The sequence below is a fragment of the Octopus sinensis genome, linkage group LG5, assembly GCF_006345805.1.
Source record: "Octopus sinensis linkage group LG5, ASM634580v1, whole genome shotgun sequence".
NCBI lineage: Eukaryota > Metazoa > Mollusca > Cephalopoda > Octopoda > Octopodidae > Octopus > Octopus sinensis.
The window spans coordinates 128,518,202-128,534,136 of record NC_043001.1 but is presented as its reverse complement, the minus strand read 5'-3'; the positions used below and the strand labels follow the sequence as shown (position 1 = coordinate 128,534,136).

General features: G+C 36.7%; 1 protein-coding gene across 3 annotated transcripts in view; it reads right to left on the bottom strand.

The window, feature by feature from the left end:
* Nucleotides 1–448: 448 nt before the first annotated feature.
* The window catches only part of LOC115211577 (cell division cycle and apoptosis regulator protein 1), a 137,889-nt gene continuing 122,402 nt past the window's right edge, over nt 449–15,935 (bottom strand). For 2 of the 3 annotated variants that reach the window (XM_029780128.2, XM_029780130.2), the window contains 7 exons: nt 15,263–15,406; nt 11,488–11,598; nt 8,801–8,828; nt 6,434–6,606; nt 3,226–3,370; nt 2,384–2,608; nt 449–1,500 (listed from right to left, as the gene is read on the bottom strand). In XM_029780128.2, the coding sequence (XP_029635988.1) occupies nt 1,229–1,500; nt 2,384–2,608; nt 3,226–3,370; nt 6,434–6,606; nt 8,801–8,828; nt 11,488–11,598; nt 15,263–15,406 (1,098 nt within the window). In that variant the 3' untranslated portion in view covers nt 449–1,228. The remainder of the gene's footprint in view (nt 1,501–2,383; nt 2,609–3,225; nt 3,371–6,433; nt 6,607–8,800; nt 8,829–11,487; nt 11,599–15,262; nt 15,407–15,935) is intronic. The other variant, XM_029780129.2, reaches the window with a different exon arrangement.

Genomic DNA, 15,935 nt, shown 5'->3' with positions numbered 1-15,935 from the left:
ATATATATATTTATATATACATATTTATATATATATTTATATATACATATTTATATATACATATTTATATATACATATTTATATATATATATATATATATCAATAAAATCTCATTTTCATTAAATCTTTTAAATTTACCATAATATCAAACAACATGGGACAGAATTATTTTGAAAAAAAAAAAAGAAAAATGATGGTAGAGAAGAGGATGAAAGATAAAGTTGGGGATGAAGTAAGATTAAAACAAAATAGACATTTCATAAAAAAAAAAAATAACCCAACAAGGCTTTTGAAAGAAGCTACAATACCAATTTAACAATGCAATGTGCAGAATTAATGCCTCAGTATAATATTAACTTCTTTGAAAAATCTTCTTGTGCGAAAGGAAAAGAAAAAAAAAATTATATATTTATAAAAGTAAATTCTTTTACAAACAGGAGATTTTTTGTTGAGTTTTATATCATTTTTACTTTAATTTCCCTACCCCATCCCACCTACCTCACATAAAGAACGAAGACTTCTTTATTTTTTTTTTATAGGCAATAATGGAATATTATTAACACAGCACTTCATCTGGTCACTTGTTCAGTGCAGAAACTTCCAAAGCCACTCTTACAAAAAAAAAAAAAAAAAAAGTGGTTGCTGAAGTTGATTTTTTTAAACCATAATATTTACATGTCCCTGCAGATACCAGTTTATTATTGTACTCTTTCTTCAGTCATTGCACCCTCGACAGCCAAATTTACAAATTCAACAGTGAAATGAGAGAGTGAGAGGCAAAAAAAAACCCAAATGTTTTCAATTGTTTGATGGAACTTCTATTTTCAATGCAAGAAAAAAAAAAATCAAACAGAAAATACAATAAAAATAAAACCCCCAAACAAACAAGCAAGCAAGCATTTCCATCTTTGTTTGCTGTATTTGGTAATCATTTGAAATCCAAGCAAATCTACACATTGGAAAGACTGCATAAGTAGATAACAGTTCAGGATTGATCAAGAGCACAGATGAAAGAGGACAAAGAATAGAGGGACACAAGGAGAAAGATGGGTGGAGGGAAGAGTGATGAAAGTTGTGTTGTTGCTGGCCGTTAGTTTATAGTCACTGAAATATGGACAAGGTAGAGATTGGTGGAACCTCATGTTAGGAAAAAAAATAATAAATTCCTTGGTACCTTTCTCATTCTCATAATTTATCCGAACATTTCTTTTGGAGGACTTTGAAACATTTATTCTCCAGTATCATTTTCATTTTTCACCTTTTTATCAAATTTCTTTTTCTTGTCTATTATTAAAGGTGTAAGACTTGTAGTAACACCCTTCAGAAGACCAGTCAATGTCTTTTCACAGTGTTTTAGAGCAGTGAACAGCCGTCTGTTTTCACTTTCAGTTGATGACACTGTTTCTATTTGCTCTTCTTTCTCCTTCTTAATTATAGTTAGTTCCTGTTGCATCTGTTTAATTAAATCTTCACGCTTTAATGCTTTATCCTTCAGCAAATCTAAATGAAAAAAAAAACACAAAAAAAGAACATCTTAAAGGAAGGCAAGTAACCAATATGTCCACAGAAATTTTTTGATTTTAAACCAAACTGGACAAATCTTAATTAAATATTAATATTATTAAAGCAATCTCTCTCTCTTTCATACACACATACTGGCACAGACCTGAAGATTGACTGTAACCATAACTCGAATTATTACGAATTGGACAGCCATGAAACAATCGTAGTGTTTTACTCATTATCTTTTATTAAACTTTTAATACTTTTGATATATATTTAGAATAATATAAATTAATTAATTTTATGTATTGGCTTAAGTTTTTCATTGTTTGATTTGCCTAATAGTGGTTTTATCTCTAATTTAATATAATATATATATATATATATATATACACATATCTATTTCTTTACTACCCACAAGGGGCTAAACACAGAAGGGACAAACAAGGACAGACAAAGGGATTAAGTTGATTACATCGACCCCAGTGTGAAACTGATACTTTATTTATCGACCCTGAAAGGATGAAAGGCAAAGGTTGAACTCAGAACGTAACGGCAGACGAAATACCGCTAAGCATTTCACCCGACGCGCTAACGTTTCTGCCAGCTCATTGCCTATGGTGGCATGGGTTGAACGGTTTGACCAGAGCTGGTAAGCTGCACCAAACTCCAGTCTGATTTGGCATGGTTTCTACAGCTGGATGCCCTTCCTAACACCTACCACTTTACATATATTTACAAACACACACACACTGGTATATCACTAACTCAAATATAACACTAGCTGCAGTAGGTAAAACTCCTGTTCATGCAGTGCAGCATCTTAGCCTAACAGCAATTGTCTTCCTCCAAAAGCAAAATATAACAAAATGTAACTAACCAATTTCAGCAGTGGAATCCTGTAACTTTTCTTCCAAGGCACTCCTATTTTTCTCGCTTTTCTCTAGTCGCTGAGTGATACTGTCAATATCGATCAAAGCTCCATTGTAGCTAATAAATCCAGAATTGGGAGCGGTTTCCTCACCTTCACCTTTTAATTTGGATGTTACTGCCAAGTCCTCTGAAGAGTTCTTAGCTTTTATAGCATTTAAAAAATGATAATTTCCTGAAAATAGAAATTTAAGAAAAAATACTTTCATGTTTGAAAGTTAACATATTTACAACAGTTATTGATTTGAATTATATTAATTAATGACAAGAATAAGATGTATTTTTTCTTCGCAAATTTCAATAGCTGATATGAATTAATTGCAACTGGCCAACTTTATAATGTATTAGACTGACCTTGAAGAAAACATGATATGCATTAATCAACTGTAACAAGTTTTCTCTATGGCCAAGACACTTAGGTTGTACAATATATTGCTCTTATCAATGGAAACACTAGCTAATTCACACATGCTTTGTTATCTTGCAGCACTATGTTCAAATCTTACCATAAATAAAACTTAGGAAGTGATCTGCTATAATAAGCTAACTTGCAATGGAGATACAAGGCAAAGACAAAGCCTGTAAGTGTCTTTATAGCCCTGTGAAGTAGAGGGTTTTCTCTATTTCTTAAGACTATTAACTTTTAAACATTTAGATATTTGCATGAAATCAGGGTCAGTGAGTAAACATTGTTTTATAAATCTAGGAGAGTTCACAGGCAAGTTAGTATCAAAAGGGTTAAACATGGATAAAAAAAAAAAATAATAAATAAAAATACATAAATGAAGTTACCTTGAGCAAGTTTAATATCATCTGAGTCTGCACCTTTTGAATCAATTTTTCCATCTTCAGTAGCATCCTCAGCTTTCGGCTTATCCGTCAATTTGCGATAATTTAAAGTGTCACGTGACACAAGCTTTTGGACATATTTTCGTACCTATAAAAGTATTTTAAGAAAACAAATGATGATAATGTCACCAAACTAGAAACTACTACTACTACTATTGAGTGAGAGAGCAGTGCATGCTATCAAAGTGACACTGGTGTAAAATATATGAAGCCCAGTATACCCATCATGTCTACCTGTCTGATAAGGGTACACAAGGCATATGCATTACAACCATATGTGCGCGACATGGTGATCTCATATCAAGATAAACAGCACATGATCTTGCATGTGGGACCCAGTTAGAATTTTCTTCTGGTCGAGTAACCCATCTCGCTCAAAAGGTCCTCGAATAAGGGTTGTTTAAGGATGTTGAAAGAACCACCCATGTTTCCAGAGGTGAATTATTCAAACTCCAAAGAATCCCTCTCAACACATGGCTATGATGCTCCCCCACTACTTCTGTTTGTGATCAGAGATGCACATATCGTCAGCCACTAAGGGACATGCTCAACTGGTTATGGTCAAACAACTGACAAGCAAATCTATGATATTGAGCAGAATATTTACTGTAGCCCATCTTTTATACCAAGACAAAACAATGTACATGATATATTATTATTATTAAGACGGCGAGCTGGATGAAATGCTTAGCAGTATTTTGCCCGTTGGTACGTTCTGAGTTCAAATTCCACTGAGGTCAACTTTACCTTTCATCCTTTCAGTGTCGATAAAATAAGTACCAGTTAAACACAGGGGTCAATATAATCAACTCATCCCCTCCCCCCAAACTGCTGCCCTTGTGGCAAAATTTGAAACCATTATTATTATTATTATTACTATTATAAAGTAAAAGGAATAGAAATGTATTATTATTTTTTAGTTATTTTTATCCTAGTAGCTCCCAAGATTAAACCATATGTAAGCATTTAATCACACTAGAATCAATAAAATATATATCAGTAACAATATGCTGGAATCATAGAGTTGATATTACATTTCATTTTCTTGATTTACAGTCTCAGTAATATACTGAGGTTGATGCATCTATGCAGTCCTATTATTAGGGCAACAAGAACTATAGTTTTGGCAGAAATACAAAAATGACAGGCTAAATTTTTGTTGTATCTAGTTAATAAATTTTCATTTCTGAGTTTAAATTCCAGATAGGGTCCTCTTTATCCTTCATTTTCAATGCAAAATTCTATCCTGAACTTTTAAAGTTCAAAAAGATAAAGAACCAGTAAATATTGGGACTGATTCCATTAGCTATACATCTCTCAAATAATGTTGGTCTTTTAAACCACATGTTCCTTTTCCCATGTTAACATGAGGGTCAACCCGTTCTTTATTTTTTTAGAGCTGGAAGCCTTCTTCATTATGAACACTTCTAACTAAGAAACAGAGTTAGTAATGCCAGCTTTCACAGAGTTAAATAAAAGAGTATATTGTGCCTGAAGAACAGACACTGTACAATTGGCTGTTTACATACCACAGGTGAGTCATTCAGAGTTTCAATTCACAGATAAGTGAAAATAAAATAAAGCCCTATTACACTGGAATATGTGGCTGTAAATCTAAAATGGTCCCCCTCCCTTTTAAGAAATCGTTTATAAAAGTAATTTTCCTCTTCTTACCAAGTGTTCATAGATCAATACTTCATCCCTCTGCTAATAGCCCCAAAGACAGTTTTATGCATGGCTCTTGGTAAGAAGTTTGCGTTGGAACCACATGGTTTCAGATTAACTGATAGGTGACAGTGTTTAAATTATAGTAACATTAGATTTAACTATCATAGATATCATACATTAAATGTTCATCATCCTTCACGCATGTGTTTTATTTATACATCAGTATGATTCAGACTGGAGATGTAGAACCAAAACAGAAGCAGCTAAATAGCAAAAAGATACTAAAATATTTGTTTATACCTTGCTAAGTACTTTATTTTGTGTCTACATGCTGCCACAAAAACATTCTTCTACTAAACACATACTACAGAGTAAATTGTAAATATGTATGCAAGTTATACAATTATATTTCGTATTATATCTTAGTGTGTAAAAGCAATTTCTAATTTTGATATTTTAAGTGTTTATCATTCACATATTTTTTAATACCGTTATTTTGAAATGCAGGGTAATCTCTGTACTTATATAAATATATATTTACAATTATATTCAATCTAAATACTTATAACTATACTAGGTACTGGCAGAGTTTTGTAAAGAAGTTTGCTTCACAATCACGTGGTCCTGCTGAATGATATCTAGGGGCAGTGTCTCTCTTTTTTCTCTTTTACTTGTTTCAGTCATTTGACTGCGGCCATGCTGTGGAGCACCGCCTTTAGTCGAGCAAATCGACCCTGGGACTTATTCTTTGTAAGCCCAGTACTTATTCTATCGGTCTCTTTTTGCCGAACCACTAAGTGACGGGGACGTAAACACACCAGCATCGGTTGTCAAGCAATGCTAGGGGGACAAACACAGACACACAAGCACACACATATATACATATATATATATATATATACGACAGGCTTCTTTCAGTTTCCGTCTACCAAATCCACTCACAAGGCATTGGTTGGCCCGGGGCTATAGCAGAAGACACTTGCCCAAGATACCACACAGTGGGACTGAACCCGGAACCATGTGGCTGGTAAGCAAGCTACTTACCACACAGCCACTCCTGTCTTCTATCATAGTAGAATGAAAATGCCCTTACTTGCAAAACAAGTAAGGGTTAGTGACAGGGAAGACATCTGTAATAAATTCTCATTCTAGCACGGACACAAAATTAAACAAATGAAAGAATAAACATTCTATCTACAATTACACTTTACAGTCAATCAAACTGTTTAGCAGCATTTCAACTATCTTTATGGTCTGAGTTCAATTTCTGCCAAGACTAACTTTGCCTTTCATCCTTTTGGGGTCAATAAAACAAGTACCAGTTCAGCACTGGGGTTGATGTGACCGACTTGCCCTCTTCCGTGAACTTGCTAGCCTTGGGCCAAAACCTGACAATATTTAGCCATATCAAGAGCCATGAAGTGTAATTACAAAAATGTGCAGCCCTCACAACCCCAACGAGAAACATTGTGAAATAGTTTACCTGAGCTCTTGACAACTGCATGCCAACAGTGTGCATGATTTCCTCAATGTCTTTATCTAACAGATAGCCTGTGTGATTCTGATCAAAATATACAAATGCTAGTAACAAAGCAGGATCAAATGTGTAGTACTTCTTCTTCTCCTTCTTCTTCTCATCCCGGTCTCTTTTTCCTACTAAAATGAATCACATGTATATTTTGTAAGAGAAAGAAGTTGAGGAAAACATAAAGCATTAATTTCAAAAATAATCTTAATTCATTACTCTCAATAGAGTTTTAGCCAAGTAATTAAATCACTTGGTGACAACAGAGATTAAAAAAAAAAAAAAAAAAAAACGAAATTAAAACAATGTTGAAAAAAAAAAAAACTGTTTTACAGTTTGTGTTCCAGCTCTTGAAATTTTCAATTCTTATTCTGTTACAGTCAACTCAGCCTTTCACTTCTCCAGGTTTGATCAAACCAAGTAAGCACCAGTGAAATATTGGAGCCAGTTTAAACACTCACCAACAAATCTCAAACATTGTGCCTATGCTAGAAACCATTATTATTATTATTATTATTATTATTATTATTAAGATGGTGTAAGATGGAGAGCTGGCAGAATCATTAACAACCTGGGTGAAATGATTAGCGGCATTTTGTTCATTGTTATGTTCTGATTTCAAGTTCTGCTGAGGTTGATTTTAACTTCCATCCTTTTGAAGGTTGATAAAATAAGTACAAGGGTCAATGTAACTGACTTACCCACTTCCCCAAAATTGCTACCCTTGTGCCAAAATTTGAAACCATTATTAGGATGGTATACTGGCGGTATTATTAGAAAGCTGGCAAATTGGTAGAATCATTAGCATGCTGGAAAAAATACTTAACAGCATTTTATCTACCTTTATGTTCTGAGTTCAAATACTGTAGAGGTCAATTTTGCTTTTTATTCTTTTGGGTGTGAGTCAATGAAATAAGTACTAGTTGAGTACTGGAGTTGATGTAATCGGATAGCCCCCTACCCTTTTTTTATTTATGCGCCCTTTTCAAGCCTAGCCAGGCTCATGGGCCCGGTTTCCCGGTTTCTATGGCGTATGTGTTTCTCCCAGCTAGATGGGATGCCAGTCCATCACAGCGTTACTCAAGAAACAGGAAGAAAGAGAGAAAGTTGGGGCGAAAGAGTACAACAGGGGTCACCACCATCCCCTGCCGGAGCCTCGTGGAGCTTTAGGTGTTTTTGCTCAATAAACACACACAATGCCCGGTCTGGGAATCGAAACTGCGAACCTCCTACCGCGAGTTCGCTGCCCTAACCACTGAGCCTACCCTTCAATTTCAGGAATTGTGCCTATAGTAAAGGATTATTAGAATGCTGGTCAAAACGCTTTGTGGTATTTAGTTACAGCCCTTTATACTCTGAGTTCGTGCCAGTTATGGGATACTGGTATTGGCCACATTGCCTCCACAAGGCCCAATGCTTGAATAGTGCTTTTTACAACCAACTGGCATGGGTACCAGTTATGTGACACCAGCATCAGCCATGACTACGATTTCACTTGGCTTGACGGGTCTTCGCAAGCATGGCATATTGCCAAAATTCTTGGTCACTAGTCATCGCTTCTGTGAGGCCCAATGTTTGAAGATCATGCTTCATCACCTTGTTGGGTCTACCTCTACCACAGGTTCCCTCCACAGTATATGTAAAAAATTTTCATCATCATCATTAAGACAATGGAAATTATTAATATTGGACAAAATACCTTGTGGTATTTGTTTCAACTCTTTATAACTTTAGTTCAAATTTCATTGAAGTTAAACTGCCTTTTAATATTCCAAGTATCAACAAAATAATAGCAGTCTAGTACTGGAATATATTTAATTAACTAACTATATCCCTCTCCTAAAATACAAGGCCTAGTGACTAAATTAAAAATCACAATTATTAACATCATTAACACCAATACATTGCCATATCATGGCTTGGTGCATTCATGTGCCTACTTGCTGACAATAATGTATAAATTCCATCAAGATTATCCTTTAACCCTTTCGTTACCAACCCGGCTAAAACCGGCTCTGGCTCTGGGTACAAATGTCTTGTTTTCATAAGTTTTGAATTAAAATCTTCCACCAAATCTTAGTCGCAATTTATGTTCCTAACACTGTCTGAATGATAACTATGTTATTTTATTAAATTCTTTGTTATATTTAAAGTAATTGAAAGAAACACAGAGCATCTCTAAATAAATACAGTAATGAAAGGGTTAACAGAGACTGGCCCTTGAACAGGTAAAATTAATCTACCGTTCATGCTCTGTAAAAACATTTAAGAAATTTCAAGCATAACATGTCAACTATTGCAACCAAACCAGAAAAGACAAATTACCTTTATCTTTCTTGTCTTCATCATCATCCTGCAATAGAAAGGGGAAAAAAATAAAATCAACTGATTAAGGAGCTAAAGAAAAAAAAAAAAAAGAAGTGAACTAAGGGAAGTAATTCAAATGAATCACTATCATCATCGTCGTTTAACATCTGCTTTCCATGCTAGCATGGGTTGGACGATTTGACTGAGGACTGGCGAACCAGATGGCTGCAGCAGGCTCCAATCTTGATTTGGCAAAGTTTCTACAGCTGGATGCCCTTCCTAATGCCATCCACTTCGAGAGTGTAGTGGGTGCTTTTACGTGCCACCAGCACGAGGGCCAGTCAGGCGGTACTGGCAACGGCCACGGAAAATCGTTTTTTTTTTGTTTTTTTTTACATGTCACCCACACACAGGCACAAGTGCCAGTAAGGCGACACTGGTAACGATCACACTCGAATGGTGCTTTTTACGTGCCACCGGCACGAACACCAGTTAGCTACTCTGGCAATAATCACACTCGGATAGTGGTCTTAGTGCTCCACTAGCACGGATGCCAGTCATCGAATATCAATAGCATAAATTTAATCTAAGGCGGTGTACTGATTGGACACAACATGGCAACAGTCACAAAGTCCTAGGTTCAATCCTAATGCAGGACATCCTGGGAAAGTGCCTCAGGCTGACTCAAGCCTTGTAAGTGAAACCTGGTCAACAGAAACTGTGTGGAAGCCTGTCCTATGGAAATTACCTGTAATTCAAAGGTACAAGACTTGTCACTGTATCAAGCTGATTCTACCAGAAGATTATGTTAAGGGTACACATGCCTATGAAATACTCAACCACTAATACAATAGGCAGCTAATTCAGTGGATCAAACAATTAAACCCTCATCATCAAAACCAACAGAAAAAAAATAGAGGGAGGATGTTGAAAGATCAGACAGTGAGGAATGAGAGAGAGAGAGAGAGAGAGAGAGAGAGAATGTAGTAGTAGTAGTAATGTAGCAATTATTGTCAATTCAGAAGTGAATGATGTCCTTAAAATCAGTGGCTCACTGTTAAAATTCATCTTATATAGTGCATCTACAGTAAAAATTCATCTTAGTGTAGTGCACCTGGCTGATTTAATGCATTGTAGTGCAACAAGATACCAGGTGGAAGCTCATCTCTCTAAACTGCACCAACAGAAAGAAAGCAAAGGCAAATGAATTGATTGACGCTTATGCAATGTGCCTACTACTTAACATCTGGGTAACCGAAGCCTTTGAGAGTGAAGTGGATTTTTATCCTTCTGTTTTTGGACAAGTACTGGATAACTTATCAAATGATAATCCAGTATCCAGCAGACTCAACTAACAGTCACTCTAATTTAGACGTTCAAAGTAAGTAAATCCTTTTCTTCTTTTTAATTTACAATCAGAATATACTTCAGTCCCTCCCAACAATTAGCAACCCTCTACAAGGCTCAGGTGGAGTCCACAAGGGCATCCTAGACTGCATCCAGAAAAGGACCACCCAACTGACTGGCATAGTCATTTAGAAACAGGTTTCAACCTCTGGCCTCTTTTCAACATCTACCTCTACTATAGTGGTTACTGCTCCTCAGAGCTGGTTGGACTCCGGCCATCTTTGCTCAAACATTCCTGTCGCACTTCTCTCTCTGCTTCTCATCATCCTTATTGTGTCCACCCTCCATCAAGCTCTGCACTGATCACCATGCCCTGTACTTCTTTGTTTCCCAGAATGTTGTCCATTGGAACTTAAGTCCTTCCTGCAGGCATTGACACACAAAAGTCTAAGAGGAACAATTAATGCCAATACTCTCACTGGCTGAGGAGGGCCTTGACACTGTCTCTTTCTCCAGACCTAGCAAGTTACAAAAAACCACCAGATTTGGGCTTTACTGGAATATTATCAGAACATACTATAAAATATAACGAAAAAAAATATTGACTAGGAGTAACCTTTAGTAATTTCTTCATGTTTTTTTCTTTACAACTAATTATCATGATAAATTGCATTTGATGGCATGCAAATTTGAAATGTTTCCAAAATTTATGGAAAACATTTTTCTTTTTCTTTCTTAATTACAATGAATTAATTGAGGTGACAGAACAAATAGAAGTCACTTTTGGTGGTGACAATGCTTTAACAGAGATTACAGATGTTTTTATCACATTCTGCAAGGCATGTTTTTTCACTCCAATAAAAAAGAAATAGGCGCAGGAGTGGCTGTGTGGTAAGTAGCTTGTTTACCAACCACATGATTCCGGGTTCAGTCCCACTGCGCGGCAACTTGGGCAAGTGTCTTCTACTGTAGCCTCGGCCCGACCAAAGCCTTGTGAGTGGATTTGGTGGACGGAAACTGAAAGAAGCCCGTCGTATATATGTATATATATATATTTGCGTGTGTGTGTTTGTCCCCCTAGCATTGCTTGACAACCGATGCTGGTGTGTTTGTGTCCCCGTTACTTAGCGGTTCGGCAAAAGAGACCGATGGAATAAGTACAGGGCTTACAAAAGAATAAGTCCCGGGGTCGGGTTGCTCGATTAAAGGCGGTGCTCCAGCATTGCCGCAGTCAAATGACTGAAACAAGTAAAAGAGTAAAGAGAGATTGGAAAAACAAGGGAAAAGAAAAGTTGGAAAGATTATATGAATTAATAAAAAGTATAAAACAAAAGGAAAGAAAAATTTAATCAAACTACCTCATCATCAGGTTCATCCTCTTCCATATCTTCTTCATTGCCATTCACTTCCTTGGGAGTTTCTTCTTCCTTTTTCTTTTCTGATTTTTCTTCTTCTGTTTTCTTGAGATCCTGTATTAGAATGAACAAAAAGTTTTAATTTTTGTTTTGTGTTTAAACCTTACTTCTAAATGTTATATTAACAAATAACAAGCAATGGCTGTTTTTTTTTAAAATTTCAGCTTTTTAAAAAAAATTTCAGCTTTATAGGCGCAGGAGTGGATGTGTGGTAAGTAGCTTGCTTACAAACCACATGGTTCCAGGTTCAGTCCCACTTCGTGGCACCTTGGGCAAGTGTCTTCTACTATAGCCTCGGGCCGACCAAAGCCTTGTGAGTGGATTTGGTAGATGGAAACTGAAAGAAGCCCGTCGTATATATGTATATATATATATATATGTGTGTGCGTTTGTTTGTGTGTCTGTGTTTGTCCCCCTAGCATTGCTTGACAACCGATGCTGGTGTGTTTATGTCCCCGTCACTTAGCGGTTCGGCAAAAGAGACCGATAGAATAAGTACTGGGCTTACAAAGAATAAGTCCCGGGGTCGAGTTGCTCGATTTAAGGCGGTGCTCCAGCATGGCCGCAGTCAAATGACTGAAAAGAGTAAAAGAGAGAGAGATAGTGCCCCAGTAAGGCTTTAGTCAGAGAACAATTCTTGTTTAGTGTCAAAGTACATGGCGATCTTCCACTAGGCTGAATCTATCCAGATTTGATTCCTCACTACCTAGAAGTTTCACATTACTTATGTATTACAAGAGAGACGAGCACAGATAGCTGAATCAATATATTGAGTTGGAAGAAAAGTTTGTACTGTTTTTCAATTGGTAGCATCTAAACATATGATTTTGTTTCTCACATGACACAAGTGCAGGACACACGGACACACACCTTCTGAAAAGTGCCATTTCAATACATCTCTCTATATAATTACTATGTGGATAGTTTATTTCTACTCGACAACGTAAAGTGTACTAGCCATTTGAATGTGGCTCAGATTTATTAATGCTTTATTTCTACTGTTTTTACATTAATAGTGAAAATAAAGGAAAATGAGATACATTTTCATCATTTGATGCTCTTTTACACTTGAAAAGGAAAAACACTGTACAAACAGAAAAACAAAAGAAAAGAAAGATAAGTGCAGTTTATGGAGATGATGCCACAGCTGGGGAGGGTGGGGACTGTAAGCTGTTAGCTAGGTTTGAGAGTGAAAATTTTGGTCTGAAAGACTGTAAATGCTCCAGCAAGCCTACAGTTGTTGACGATGAACAAATTGTAACCCTAACCCTAACTCCTATCTTGCCCAGGATATTAATCGTCTGGAAACCATTCAGCGACGTGCAACCAAGAGAATACCCTCCATCAGGCATTTGCCATATTCTGAATGCCTTACTTCCCTGGGCATGGATAAAATTGAAACTCCGACATCTGGCAGCTGACTTGGCAGATACCCTTAAAATTACTAACCATCTTACTAACAATAACTCTGAGCACCTGTTCAAACTCCACCTGTCTAACACTCGTGGACATGTTTGCAAAGTCAGAAAACAGCACAGCTCCCATGACTTTCGGAAACATTTTTTCACGCTGAGAGTTGCTGAAGCACGGAACAAACTGCCAGCATCAGTTGTTAGTTGTCGGAGCACTGCATCCTTCAAAACTTCCATGCTTCCTGAGATTCGCCAACACTACACCTGATTTTCTCTCTTCCATACACATGCAAGCATGTATCTGACTCAAACACTGTTCACTTCCCAGAGATTTGTACATTACTGCATATGCTTTATACGCACATTTGACAAGTTGTGGTGCACCTGAGCACTCTATACAATAATTTCATTATTATTTTTAAATAATCCAGGTCATATGACATGAGACATCATAGAGAGAGTCTCCATATCTCATATGAGTGTTATAAGGCATTTAAAAACATTTGGATACATGAATTACTATGATGTTTCAGTGCCTCATAGCTAATAGAAAACAATTTAATGGACTATATTTTCACCTGCAATTCTCTGCTCAAACACTATGTAAACAACCTACTTTTGAAAAGGACAATCATGAGTAATGGAAAATGGACTGTTTACAACAATTTAAGCCATAAAATGTCCTGGTGAAAATGAGCTGAACCACCTTTAATCACTTCAAAAGCTGATCAGCAGCTGAAGAAGGTGATGTCCTGTATCTAGTGGGGTTGGAAGGGCACTGTGTGTCACGAGCTTCTGCAAAATCAGACTCTGAATTCAGACAATACTGCTCCCAATTAGACCGATTAAAGGAGGCAATCGATGAAAAATGTCCAGAATTGGCCAATTGGAAACGTGTTGTCTCCCTTCAAGAAAATGTTTAACCTCATGTTTCCTTGCAGACCCAGCAGAAATTGGTACAGCTTGACTGCGATGTCCTATGACACCCACCACACTCACCAGACCTTGCAATACTGGATTTATCATTTCTTTTGATACTTACAAAATCCTTTTACTGGGAAGTATTTCAATTCTTTGGAAGACTGTAAAAACCACTTAGACCAGTTCATGGCCCAGAAAGATACCTATTTCTTTATTACCCACAAGGGGCTAAACATAGAGGAGACAAACAAGGACAGACATAGGTATTAAGTCGATTATATCGACCCAAGTGCATAACTGGTACTTAATTTATCGACCCCGAAAGGATGAAAGGCAAAGTCGACCTCGGCGGAATGGCCCAGAAAGATACCATGTCATAGGAAAAATGGAATCATGATGCTGCTTCAAAGATAGTGAAAGGTAGTGGAACAAAATGAGAATATGTGGTTGAATTAAGATACATGCAAATATCTGGATACTGTTTTTGAATTCTACTTAAAAAATGGTAAAAACTTTTGTTCCAACCCAACATATAAGGCCCTAGAGTTCTAATTATGAATTTGGTTGTTTACGTAAAAAGCACCATCCGATCGTGGCCGTTGCCAGCCTCGCCTGGCCCCCGTGCTGGTGGCATGTAAAAAGCACCATCCGTCCGTGGCCGTTTGCTAGCCCTGTCTGGCACCTGTGTGGGTGGCACATAAAAAGCACCCACCACACTCACGGAGTGGTTGGCGTTAGGAAGGGCATCCAGCCGTAGAAACACTGCCAGATCAGACTGGGCCTGATGCAGCCTTCTGGCTTCCCAGACCCTAGTTGAACCGTCCAACCCATGCTAGCATGGAAAGCGGACACTAAATGATGATGATGACATCCTCCTACTGTTGTCTATAGATGATCCCTTAGGTCTAAATAGACATTGTATAAAGTCTTGTCAGGGAGGAGATTTGCCTTTCCTTTATTTTTAATGTTAAGAAAGCTGAAGTTAAGAGCTAACCCTATAGAACTCTGTGATTAACTTTTGCTTTATGATTTAGACCACAACTTCTGTTCCAATATCAATAAGGCTAAACATTCAGTGATAACAACAACAGCTGCCACTGTGTCTTGCTTGAGAACACAACACACAGCCTGGTCTAGGAATTGAACTCACTACTACATGATTGTGAGCCTGATATTCTAACCACTGAGCCATGCACCTTCACATATAAGATAGTAGATATTAACATTCTTTACATGTGATAAAAGGTATTAAAAAGTTATTTTTAATGTTAGTCAATTTAAACTTCTTTCTTATACAAGCTAGTATGAGTAGTTTATACAGTAGGTGGCTTTTGAGTTTCTAATTGAATGGTTTACAAACATAGAAAAATGTGTGGGTGTCTCACCTTTTCTTTTACAGATTTATCATCAGATTTCTTTTTAAGCTTCTCCTCATCCTTCTTTTCTGGCGCAAGAACAAGAGCCTTGTAGATCTTGAAGCCAAAATCCCTCATCAACATTTCATTGAACAACTCAGCAAACAAAGAAACCTGAGAGGGTTAAAAGAGTCAAAAATCAGAATTTCACAACACAAAAGTAGTTACAAATGGAAAAGAAAGAGAGAGAGAGAGAGAGAGAGAGAGAGAGGAATATATAATTCAATCTCTATCTGTACATATTAATGATAGTGCATCTACATGGTCAATCAGTTTGCTAGAAATAGTAACCAAATATCCAAACTATACCAAACTGTCTTAAAAATGAAGGACATGCTGAATAATGTGTTCTTAGTTGCAGTGTAGAAATAAAAATAAAAGAAAAAAAATGAATTGATGGTCATGGTTGGAACACCTTTGATTATACATTTGCTTGATATGACTTAGCAGAGGTTAAATATGAACAATCATTTTTCCTACTAGCATAACTGACAGATTAGTAAAACAGTATGTTTTTATGTGCCTCGGTCTCATCTCAAATTGTCTCTCTCAATATCGATTTTACCCCCAAGATCTTATGTTGTACAATGCCTACAAATCTGCTGCAATGGCTTTGTACTATCATCAAAATGCTATCTGATAA